This window comes from Tenebrio molitor, chromosome 7, assembly GCF_963966145.1.
Source record: "Tenebrio molitor chromosome 7, icTenMoli1.1, whole genome shotgun sequence".
Lineage (NCBI taxonomy): Eukaryota > Metazoa > Arthropoda > Insecta > Coleoptera > Tenebrionidae > Tenebrio > Tenebrio molitor.
In genome coordinates, this window is record NC_091052.1 from 3,060,776 (window position 1) to 3,074,274 (window position 13,499).

The 13,499-nt window shown below is 40.6% G+C and overlaps 1 protein-coding gene across 6 annotated transcripts in view; it reads left to right on the forward strand.

Annotated features, from left to right (window-relative positions):
• The window catches only part of btsz (bitesize), a 46,201-nt gene that overhangs the window by 26,692 nt on the left and 6,010 nt on the right, over positions 1 to 13,499 (forward strand). For all 6 annotated transcript variants that reach the window (XM_069053502.1, XM_069053504.1, XM_069053503.1 and 3 more), the window contains 2 exons: positions 3,291 to 5,351; positions 5,486 to 8,245. In XM_069053502.1, the coding sequence (XP_068909603.1) occupies positions 3,291 to 5,351; positions 5,486 to 8,245 (4,821 nt within the window). The remainder of the gene's footprint in view (positions 1 to 3,290; positions 5,352 to 5,485; positions 8,246 to 13,499) is intronic.

Here is a 13,499-nt window from a genome sequence, read left to right on the forward strand (position 1 = left end):
CGTTAATAAACTTCTGTATAGAAGTTGTACTTTTTGGCTTTTGAACGTGCAACTACAGAAATACTCTCGAAAATCCTAGAATAAATAAGACCAAAATATGTGTCTTAAGCAAACACCAAAGAATATTTTTACTGGATAACAAAGCGGAAGATATATGTATTTGTGTAAAGAATAACATTTTATTGTTAGTAATTTCTCGGAAGAATATTTCGCAACAACTAAACTTGCGAAACTAGTAAATAAATAGTTTTTTAGTTTTTTAACGAGTATCTGTCAACACTTAAATCTTTTGTTAACTTGACAGAAAAAGTAGGGATAGTTTAAGTATAAAATTAAATTACATACGAAATTCTGCAACAAGCGAGTTTTTCTTTCTCTGATTATGCAACACAAAATACATTCCAATAGAGTTTTATTGATTTATTTGCAAATACCTACATAACGGGCCTTCAAATAAATTTATATTTAGAGCAACCTATGGAAATTCAATTGTTTGCAACATTTTTCCAGCGTAGAAAATGACACAAGAAAAGTCTGACATTTTAACGAAATAAAAATAGGTTAGAAAATATTTTTAATTTTTGTAGTGCATTCTCCCTATTCCCCCTCCACGGAATATGACAATGTGAAATTGGGAAAAAGCTTACTATCTAACCTGAGTAACTCCGAAGAATAATTGGTTATCTACAAAAATTACTTTACACTGTTAAAAGAATTAGAATGTCGCCTACCCCTACTCTAAATATATATTTATTTGAAGGCCCGATATTTGTTTTAGTAGAAAATTATAGCAAATTATACTAATTCAGAAAATAAATTATGAATCGCCAGATTTTATTATAAAACCTTTACATACAATAAGATTAATAAAAACATACATTCAGGGTTCATTTTAATCGATTCTATACGTCAATTATTAAAGTAACATTCCCTTCCCTCCCTTGAATTTTTTAAATATTTTTTGCATAATGTACTCCAATAATGAGATGATATATTTGTCATTGAATCTATTAACGGTTATAATATGTTAGGCGTATTATGTATTTATGTTTCACAATGCATTACGAGTATTGTTTTGAAATTTTCAAATCGAGAAATTCTATGTAAGTCGAGCTGTTTGTAAATAACGATCTATAATATTCTTTTCTCATTAAAAATTCTAACTCTTCGACTTAAACTTCTTATTGTTTTCGTTTTACTTGTTTTACTTTAATAATTGAACATTGTTAAACTTAGGTATTATGTTTCAATTATTACCTTTCTCTCAAAAGAAAATTCCTTGAAAATTCCAGCATTCTTAAAGAAAAAGCTTTTAAGGAGATCTACTATACGCTTATATTCCAGACAGATTGTAAAAGCTAAAAGCTTTTACATATGACAAAAAATAAAAGAAATAATGTAATTTATTTCTTAAAATAGAACGCGTATTATAATATTTACGGCCGCAAGACGCTTCAACTGAAAACTAGTGCGGCGGTGTATAACTGGCTGCATCAATTAATAAGCAAGTTCCACTTTTTTCACGTGATAAATATGTACACGAGTGAAATGAGCCCGGTGGAATTGAAAATACTACCCACAATACATTTCCAAAGTTAACAGCTATTTTTTAAGGTATTGTTTTAAAATGAAATTATGAATCCACGATGGCCTTTTTTCCAATCATTTTTTGTCATAACTGACATTTACGAAAAAGGTAAAACATGGCGATTAAAATGTTTTCCAGCGATGAGAAAACAGACATAATTCTGATTTGTGGCGAATGTAATAAAAATGCTTCTGCCGTTACGCGTTTATGCAGACAAGAGACATTTTACCAAAAACGCTTCGTTTTTTCACAATTTCATTTAGCCAAGCGAATAACGTTTATCTCAAAATTTACGAAACTACACAGCTAACCATGCTTTTTAAATCAAAAAACAAAAATCCACGTTAAGTTTGGAAATGTATTGCGGGTTGCATTATCAATTCCGTCGGCCTCATTATCACTGGTGAAATAGGTACGCTGTATGTACAGTCGTTGACCAAAATAAAATAGGATAAAGTAAATTTCGATTGTGTAATTTGATATTTTTGTGAAATCCATCTCTTAGGAAACAAAAGTGTCAAAAATAAAAAAACAATTCTGATAAGTGTCATCATTCGACGATATTTCAAAAACTCACAATCATTCAATTGAACATAGTGACAGTGACGAGATGACAAGTAAAAAACACAACCTAACTTTTTGTATATCAATCGTCAAGTCAAATCAAGTTGTAATCTGAGACACATACATACTACACAAATCTTTGAATTGTGAAACTGTCTAAGGTAACACTTTGTCCTATTTTATTTTGGTCAACGACGGTACGAGTAGATTTCTTGAGCATTGAGGTTAATAAAAGACAAGCAAATATTTAAAAAAACATCATTTTTTGCGATTTTTATTTATGAAAAATATTAAACCAAAAGAAGTTGATGATCGTTATAATTTAAAATTAAACTACTATTTTTTCCTACGCTTTTTGGGACAAGATCATTATGGGATTTACACATCTTCATGATTCACACGCCTTTTATTATTTTATCTTTTCATTTGTGTATTTGCACCATTTTCTTTGTATTTTACACCAAGAAAAGCTTTCATTGTACTGGTTACGTCCTTTCAACAATTCCGAAACATTATTTAAAATGAAGGAAAAATCGTTGTCCACAGATGTTATTAATTATTACCTACGTATTTTCATTTTCTTGAAACAATGCCTCATAAACCATATGATAAAATCCGTGTCCATTAACGAAACTAATACATTTTGTTTATTATTCTATCTGAAAGCGTTGTATTTTTTTTTAAATGAACTGCATTACTGCATATTTAAGAGTTAGATTGTCTGGAAAGAACACGCAATGGTGGCAACAAAATAAGCATTTTCTTCTTGAAAGGTAGAGTCGAATAACCTTTTCACCGAATCTGTGCGGGGGTGCATGCTCTTTATGTGTAACTCATTTCTCACGATAGCATTGATACTCACATCTCAGCTTCTTGTAATCTAATTGGTGTTGGATGTCTGATGCGCATGCTTAAACAGCGGACCGTTTCTAAACATCTTGGGTAGATGCAATCGGAGGAGGGTACGTAAAAGTAAAAATGTATCAGAATAACATTATGGAGGTGTGCGAGTACTGGCTATCTGCATATGTCCATAACAAGCGCCCATGTGCAAGTGGGCGCTCGATCCGAGCGCTTGTGGTGGAGGCCGCCGACTCTAGACTGTTGAATGTATTCTGAGAGTGTGTATCGTGCTCAGGTTGGCGCAGGGGTCCCGAGACCGAACTCTTCGACATCCTTCTCCCCGAAGGAGACGATTACAAGTTAGTGTTCATAAGTTCCGACAGCTCCTCCAAAGAGGAGGACGTCGACGACAACGACAGCTCCTCCACCGCCTCCAGTTTTCCGATCGACGAGTGCGACTGGGACTACTTCGAGCCGGGCAGTGGCGCCCGACCGGTGTTGAATTGGAGCTCCCCTTTCGGCTCTCCGCGCGTCTACCGGCGCGTCATCGAATCCCCCTTGGGTTCGCCGCTGGTGTACCGCAGGTCCCGCGAGTCGGACACCGGCACCGACGAGGACAACACCCGGCTGGACTCGCCGGCCTCTTCCGATGGCTTCACCCGCTCCCGCGACGACGAGATCCTGGAGCTGCGAAATGAGCGCGTTATGGACGAAGTAGCCTTGCAGTGCGTGCACCAGCCGGACGGAGTCGACGCCCCCCAACGACAACCATGCCAGAGCTGTGGAGCGCCCACGCAGTTCATACCGATACCGGTCCCCGTGCCGATCCCCTTCCCCGTGCCGTGGACGCCCCAGGAAGCCGTCGTGCTCTACGGACCGGACCAGAACGTCAGTCCCAGATTGCGAGTCTTGCCGCGCAATCTGCTGGCGTACATGAGTCAGGCCGCCCTTATCTGGCCTCTGATAAACGCAGGTGAGTCCGGATCGCTGCACTCCGTTCTTCGCGGTGGCGAGTGCGGACCGGAAAGCGATGCCAGTATGCCAACGGTCTCCGAGCGAAGCGACCCGGCCACTCAGCAAACTACCGCCGAGGAAGACCCTCCCGGAGCTGCGGCCGGTGGCGAAGACAAGATCGAACAAGTGAACTGTGCCGAGGTGTGTGAAGGTGAAGTGTCGGGATATGTGGAAGCCGAGACGAGGTGCGCGTCTTCGTCGGCTTCGTCGTGCGAGAGCAGTGACAGCGATGACGGTGACGAAGATGATGATAACCGAAAGCCACGTGTGCATCGGGTGTATACAGTGAACGGGGGTGACAGTCGGGAGAGCGACGACGCTCTGCCCAGCAGCAATGTGACCAGTGATTGCGACGAAGATGACGGTCGCCACTCTCACAGTTCCGTTCGTGAAGATGACATGTCTTCATCGGGCTCGGCTGACACCGACAGCGACGACACAGGAACGGTGGCGGACCAAAAACCTAAACGTTTCTCGCGCACTTTCGTCGTCAACAAAAACCTCTCCTCCTCGTCCAACGAGAGCTCCTCCAGCAGCGACACCGATACATCAGACAACGACACCGACACGGAGATGGACTGTACGGTAATACTGACCAACATTAAACACCTGAGCGAAGATGTAGTCTACGAAGGTAACGGTCAGGCGACCGTCGAAGATCCCGAAATCGAAAAAAAATCTGAAGAAATAACGGACAAAAACAGTTCAATCGGAGATAACGATAACGTATCTAACTGTGATAATCTAAAAATAAACAGCGAGGAACGATCCAAGCCTCCCGATGAATTCACTAGCGAGGTTTCGCAAAGCCTACAGAAGGTGATAGCGATGAAGATCAAAGAAAGCGACTACGTATCGTCGAGCCCGGGCTTGTCGGACGTCAGCGCTGAATCTCTCAACTCCAGCGACGTGGAGCAAGTCCGGAGTTACACCGACGACGGCACGGAGGACGTCGCCGAAGCGGCCAAATCCGACCCGGTGGAAGTAAAATCGGAAGTGTCGCCAGGCAATGACCACACCGTATCGATAGCCGGTGAATGGAAAAGCAGCGCGGGGATCCGGTCTGGCGAACCCGTTAACGTAGTGGGGGAGCCGCTGAACACGCGCGGCGACGGTGAGCGGGCAGGTGCGCTAGTCACTGGAGAACCGGACGTTTGTATATCACGCCATGCCGCTCGTTACACTAGCCTCGTCATGATAACCCAGGAACCTGCCCCTTCCTACCAGCAAGTGAGCGTCGTTACGTCAGACACCACCACCCTCGTCGCCGACAATGACGTCATTGTCAGGCATACCAACTGGCAGGAAAAAGACCACGATTTTAGCGATGGACGACCAGCTGGTAAGCAGTGTTACTAGTAATAGAACCTCCACCTCACATCATCCTCCACTAACATTGCAATCGTAGATCTAACCACTTTGAAAACAAAGAAATCGTCATGCTGGTTAGCAATGCAGTCACGCTTTTGCTTCCAGATAATCAGAGCCAACGTGGAGAGAGCGTTACGGTGATAACTGGAGGCGAGACTCTTTCAGCTTTCGAAGAGGGCCTAGCAGACGATGATTCCTGGGTGGAAAATCTAAGTCACGACGAGGACGACGACTTCGACTCCAACTCGCCAACTGACGACTCCACATCCGGAGAAGAAGTCACTCTGACCTGTTCCGCAGCGATCGATCAAGAAGACGAGTTACGAGGATATCATCGTTCGGCGATAGATTTTACGTTACACACAATAGTCGAAGAAAGCTGCGAAGAAAGCGAAGTAGAACAGTCGTTAACCAATAAAGACCAAAAACCCACTTTAGCCACAGACCTAGAGAAGTACTTTTTCTTCCGACTAGGAGACGGCACGACACAATCGATCACGTCCACGCGGGAAGATGTTTGTTCGGAAACGAGCAGCATATGCAGCGAAGGGTTGGACTCTCTGGGTGGTCCAGAAGAACCACAACAGCAGAATGACGGTTCAGATTTGGCCGAATTGGCGTCTTCCCGCTTGGAAAAGTACTTCCTGCACGGGTTTATGGGTTTTACGGCGGAACGAAGAGATTCCGATGGTAGCGTCGGCAGTGATAGTGAAGGAAGACCTAGTCCGGAACAGCGACGTAAGAGACTTGTTAGAGCCCGCGGTACGGGTAGATCTCATTCCTCCTCGTTAGATAATTTATTAGCGAATCCAGACTTGTCCGGAAACGATCAATCGACTGAAGTACAAAATTCAGAAAACTCGTCGAGTTCCGATTCTGACACGTACGACGAATCGAACAATTTCGAAAAATCAGACGGTCAATTCGACACCGTCAAACGAAAGAAGGGTAAAAAGCAGAAAAGCTCGAATTCGATCGATGAATCGCGGGGTCTAGAAACAACGCAAGAAGTTAACGAATTGGAAAACGGGTCCGACGAAGATGAAGAGGGACATAAAACACCGCAACCGGAAATCTTATCGTTACCATCAAATTTAACAACTAATAAAAATCAACAAAGTAGAGATAGCGGCTTTATCGGCAGCTGCGACGACTTATTAAAAGAGCAACGTGAAAATAGTACTCCTGAACTGCCAAATAACAGTAAACATGAGTTAAAATTAGAACTGGAAAATATTACGGAAGAAAAGAAGATCGACGGAAAATTCACACCCCTGTCGACACCTCCGGCAACGTCTTTGACAAGAAAGGACAGTTTTAACAACTGGAGTTCTGATGAGGAAACGAATTTAATGATGTGCAAAATGAGACAGTTTTTCAAAACAATGGTGGCCAATTCTCAGTGCAACTCGTCTTCCAAACCCACAACCCCGACGTTGAATTCACGCGCTTCACCAAAACCAGTTCCTAGTCCTCGTGTTAAAAATCGGTGTAAACCCCCACAATTAGTGTACTTCGAAAACGAATTAACAAGGCTGATGAAAACTGTTCCTGGTATTCGAGATGATCAAGTTCGCGAGATCGTAGAGTATTTAAGTAGTGAAGACACGTGGAGTGACTCGTACGATTCTTCTGATTATACTAGTTCTGATCTGGAAGGTACTACTACCAAGTCGGCTTTGCAACAGCAGATTTCCGATAGTTGTAAACAGATCATCAACAAGTTTGATAACGGAGTTGATGACGAAGGAGATGAAGGTGATGGAGGAATCGTGGACGAATCGCACGGTTTAAATCGAGAGACTGCGTTCGTTTACCAAAAATTAGTGGCGTCTATTGAGAAGATGGCAACTGGCGATAGCTCCGACAACAAAGTGTCTTACACTCCGCATAACTCACCACCGTTAATTGCCAAGGTCATGCATCATATAGGAAGTAGATTGGTTGCCTTGATGCATGAAGTGTCCAGTGGAGAAAGTCACGCAAGCAACAGTCCGAAGACCCGTCATTACCATCGCCGGTTGCAACAGAAATTGTCTTCGGCGTCGACGACCACCACGGAAGACGACGACAGCACTTCCGATAGTAATTTGCCGGACACGCTGGGCAATCTCGAGGACACTTTGCCTCCTTACAATCTGCTGCCGAGGAGTCGATCCCACGACCTCTTGGTCGGCGAATCGAGAACGCATCATCAATCTAGCAGTGGTGTGTCGGACATCGCCGAAGAACGCGAAATCAGTGACTGTGAACGATTTAGTTGGCGCGGTAGTTTCGAATCGGCCTTGTTGGCGACCGATTCTCGCAATAAACTGTCTCTGCTCGGGGGCGAAGGCTCCGCGTCGGCTTCTGCGTTGGCCATCGCCGCCAAACGCAGATCTGCCGGAGATCTCTTCAGCCAAAAGAGTCTGAGCCGAGAGCAGTTGGACAGGGTGCGGAGTTGCGGCAGCATAGGAGGTGCTAACAGTGAGGACAAACTGTGGGTGGCTTCGGCCACCAGACCCACCAGACGACGCTCGAGCGTTCCGGATGCCACTTGCGGTTCGGGCGGGTCGGCGGACGGCGAGGAGGATGACGAAGACGAAGACATCGAGAGCAGGTCGACTCTGCCGAGGAGTTTGCAAAGCGGCGCCCCCACCACCAACTCTTTACCCCGGCTTCCGACCAACACCCCGTCCACCAGCATGCAAAAAGCACAAAGCATGTACCATTTCCTACCGCCCAATGCCAAAAGTGCCAGGTATAGGCCACCAGGGTTCAGTAGGCTTATCACCACGGTTCCTAAGCGCGCTGTGTCCGCACCTGGACTGCAGCCGACGCACCAGCGCCGCGGTCGACGATCTCAACAACATAATGTTCCTAGTGGTGAGTCAGTTGTTTATGGTTGTACTGTTTTGTCACAGTTTGTGCGTACCTATCCTGCACCAGGTGGAAAGCAGTTTTAGGTCTTTCTCAACTTCACGCTAAACTTCGCCAAGCGAGTTATGGAACGCCAACAATTTTTACCGATCAAATTTTCTCTATCCAAAATTTACCTCAGCTCAAAAGAGAGGAATTCAAGTTATTAAAATCAATTTTTCACGGTTGGTTTCTGTCAATTGTTGAATGAAAGTGTGTTGGCTTTGTTTACAACGCATTCCTCTATAATCAATTCCAATATGACCGTGCCATATACGAGCCCAATTGTTGTACATTAAACCTTATGATTAATTCATTTTCGTATTGACAAAACATAAACTGTCTTACAGCATTGATTATTATTTATGATTTCATCTTCACCTACTTGTTGCATATACTTAAAATACCACACGCACCTCCGCTCACCATTTAGACCGGTGAGTAATTAAATTACGCATGCAAACCAATTCAGGCGCATCCTTGCAAATGAAAACTTACAATACATCAGTCAAATTTAAATCAAATTGAACAGCTTGTTAGAAAACTTCTACTCCGTGTTTGGAATTTTACACCGTGAGTAATTTGATGAAGTCATCTCGAATTGACCTCTGGAAACCGTAGATATTTATCAAAAAACTTGCACATACATAGTTCCAATTATAGTACCGCTTTAATGTCTCTTTATTTTTTTTCTGCCGTATCAAGAGTGATTGACACCATCCTCGTTTTAGCCGACTACAGAAACCTGAACATCTTTTAGAATCGTGCAAATTTTCCGCTGAGTTTTTTGGTACTGCGCCGAAATAACAATACAAGACTGGTTAGAGCATTTCTCAAAGTAATATAACGTAACACGTAGATACAAACAATTAAAACGTGTAACTTCGGGGTCAACGCTTGAAATGTCAAGTTGCTGTAATGTTTTGTGAAAGTACCGTGCTGCTTTATTGGCTGTTTTTATCCACCAGGAATAACCATTCCGTTTCTGTTTTTGGCACCATTACCATTGTCATCCCTTCCTACAACTATTGTAGCAGTTATTAGTCATTTAACATTGGCCATCGTTGTTGACTTTGAATCGTTGGCAGCAGCTGAAGGTCTTGTAACTGCGCCTGCCGAAATAGAGAAGCAAATGTCTCCTGACATCAGGAGGTGTGTCCTGTTGGCATTTTTAATGGGTCAAGTACCCTATCCTACACCTACAGTATCGATCAGATCGAACGTTTAATTGGTTCGTCTGAATTATTCAAAACAAAGCGACGAATTTCTTTCACTTGGAGATTGGTAGTGGATTTCTTCGAAAATTACAGCGGTTGGGTTTTCTTTCCAGTTGAGATTCGCAACGTATTATTAATTTTAGATGTTGAAACAAGCCATAATTGCCACTATTTGGGTTGAAATTGGGCTGTAATCCTTTTTTCGAATGAGTAAAATATCAGGTGTTTCTGTGGCACTACCTAATTTAGTTACAATATTTCGGTAAGGTTCAAGGTTTGTTAATATTTTAACCTTCTTGATGGTTTGTGCTGTGCTGCTATAATTTTAATAAACTACGTACACATGACAGTGAACGTTATGTTAGAAAACCTTGTCCAATCCGTTGTTCTGTTGCCAGATTTGTTCACGTGGGAATATGTGACAAAATAGAGAATGTAATAATGGTAACGTAATCAAAATCGTCCCACTAACTTCAATGTTCGACTTTAATGAAACAAGTTTGAAAATAATACATTTCGTAGAGCAATTATTGCCCATTATACTGGAGCCATTCATAAATGGCCAATTAACCATACGTAATTGCTCCTAGTAAAATGTAATTATGTTATGCTTTTCTCAAATGTTCTACCTTTATGGAGACGTTTACTACTGCTAATAAAGAGTAATGGTTTGTTCTTCTGAACTGGTAAAAAATCAATTTTGAGTAAATTTTTCTTTACTCTGACCGAATCTGCGCTACCTTAACGTGATTTACTACTTCTTTATGTAAAGTGAAACTAATCTGTAAGCAGCTTCAGAAAAGACGTAGACGTCTATACTCAATTTCATATAAATGTGCATCTAAGCAAACCATGAAAATCTAATTTTCTGTTGGTATTAAAGCTAAAGCTAGTGACTTTGATTTTCAAAGTTGCTTGCTCTCTGCAGTTTTTGTCCATTTTAACATTGCTGATTTCAAAAGCAATGTTACGTCTTTTTACTGATTAAATTAAAGTAATTCTTATTTGTTTTTGTCTTTGTATTTTTACCAAATAAAGATTTATTGGACATGACCTTCATAAATGTGACTTTTGTAAAGTAACTAAATTAAAGGTGCTTTTACAAATGCACAGCTCACTTGATGAACATTTATATGAAATCAATTATAAGTGTCAGAAGAAAAATGCTGTTCTATTCTTCTAACTCTTCCGAAAAATTAAACAGTCGTAATCAAGCACAGACTTGGGAACAAATAAAGGAGAACGTTTTCTTCTTCTGGCAAGTGAGGATAATATTCAATTGTTTTACTAACTTGTATTTTCTTTGCCACGTCAATAATTATTTAAGTTGATGGCACATTCCAATATTGCAGTAATGTTTATGTTCTACGTCTACTCTCCAACAAAACTACAGAAACATAATTGTAGTACTGTACCTACTTCAATCAATTATACGAAGATGTAATTATGTAGTTCGATTTTTTTTTAAAGCAGAAAAAGTGGTCATGGATTTTGACCTTGGCAAACACAAGACACTAGACAGCTACTAGTGTTTGGCCGATTATTATCATTGTATATTGCTAATTTAATATCTGTCACTATGGTCATTTTTTGAAACTATTTTTCCTGTTTCTTTACTTTACTAATAATCTAAGAACAGATACACGAATTGCAATGGTGTAATTAGAAAGGCGAGGTAGCGAGTCGAGTAGTGTCTAGCGTATTCCAACTTCTATAGTTATAGGACCAATAGATAAAAAGTTAGATAGATCGCTGGGAGAAAATTCCCAAGAATCATTCATAATTGCCTGACTCGTATCAAACATCAATACTCCGTGTGAAAATGCGGTAGTTTTACTGGTCTAGAAACGGTGGCACGTCGCCACTTCTGTGTCAGTTCTTCGCGTACCAAAACCTACATCAACAATTTTTCATAATCATCAAATTTTAAAGTCCTTGACCCGGATTCGCCTCAATTTTGCACTTTATCTCCGCCGTCCCATAGACAACTTTCACTTCTTTCCACAAGTAATATTTTGCATTGGTTTGATGTTGGATGTGGGAATATAGAGTATGTCATACGAAACACAATCTATGTCTCCCAGACGTACAGGATACGCCCAAAAGGTGTTCCGTAAATTAATAATAACCGTAATTCGAAGTCATTAATTATCAGAGACACGCTAGTGCAACACATTGTACATATTAAGGAGAAAAGAATGTCACTTGAAATAACATGAATGAAAATCTTTTTGTTAGATGTAACACTTTCCGATTCACGCTATAATGATATGTCACAGTTAAATGACTAGATAAAACTAGTTAATTGGCTCATAAACTGAAGGTTTTATTAGGCATTGTCCCAAATTTATTGCGAAATGGAATATCCGTCTATGTTTTCTGTAATCCACGAAGAGTGGCGTGAGATTCCTCCAACGTTTGTTTGCACCTCTGATGGTAAAGTTTGGAACATGTTTAAGCCGAATCGTTATTTCTCCGGCGGTATTGAATCACGCTTTCACCTTTAAAACATTATGTGGGTGATTCTGATAGATACGTTATCGGAATCAGACAGGCGGAATTCTCAGGGTTTGCGAATATGTTCAAGTATTTGTTCGAGGGATGAACCTTTCGTGTTTCAACAAGACATTCTTTTTGTACTCGAAATACAAACCCAAAAATTAACAGTTATTACAACATTAACATCACACGACACGGTTTGCATATATTTCCACTTAAATTACACCAAAATACAGCTACAGGTGTGTCAAAGTGCAATACAACTATTATTTTACACGCAACGTTAGCACGACACAGTAACACAATTCAACGAAAATTAATCTTCGCGTCAGACCGTTATGAAATGTTTTAATTGAGAAATAATATTTTAATACATTTAACAGGCATCTAACCAAGTGAATAAGTGCTACGAAAGTTCTGCTAGTATACAGGAGAAACTGATAAGTTTAATTAAAAATTAATCTTCTAAAACTCACATCCACCAACACTGTTTCGTTGTAATAAAACAGAATTATAGGAGATAGCCTCATAAATAGCACAGTTTGGATGAAAAACAAATGTTATCAGTACTAGCCCCTCGAGGATTCGACAGGAGGTTGAGGTTCAGTATCAAAATACATCGACTAGTTTGTATCGATTACAACAAGTCTCGTTACAAATAAACAAAAATAAAATGTGACGTTGTGCAATTCGATTTATTCCACCATTACAGAATTGTTATCTACCACTGTTAGTGGAGTAAATATCGGCCGATAGCACTTGTGTGTTTACATCGCTTTAGAATCCCTTTGAGATAAAGCGGATATTTATTTAGGAAACAGAGCTGAAATTTTGGCAACGAAAGGTTAAATCCGAAAAACCCTTGAGATTAAATTAATGCAAAAATCATCGATATCATTCCCCCCAGACCGAAAGTGTAGCACATTATAATTTAAAGATGAATGTTTCGATGATATCCGGTAGATTGCTATAGGAAATGGCACCTAATAGAAGCCGCAAGTTTATCACCCAATTAATCTAACCTCATTTTTATTTTCTTCGCTAATACCAACCGACGCAGGATGCATTGGTTGTAATTTACTAATGTCGTGCCATTAGTACGACTTATGTTTCACTTGGCTATCAATTGGGAACACTCCCTGCAATTACTCTCAATTATATAATTCTCAATCAGATAATATGCGACCAATTACGTCCAGCTCCAATTTGAAAATTTCATGACGTGCCACTTGGAAGTAAAAAATATTAAACCGCAGCTTTACCTTTTCTTTTGTTTAAACGTCAATCCAGATGTTATCTCTTCAATTCTGTTGATTAAACGCAAGTGCATGAGAAAAATAGTATTATGCATTCAGTACGCGCTTCATTTTCTGCTCTGATTCAGACTTTTCCTGCGATTATTTATATTTTCAAGAAAATTGCTGGCGAGCAGTTAGGTGTATTAAAATAAATGGAAAGCTCACTCCACTTGCAGGTTTTCACCTGTATAATTATAATTAAACCTG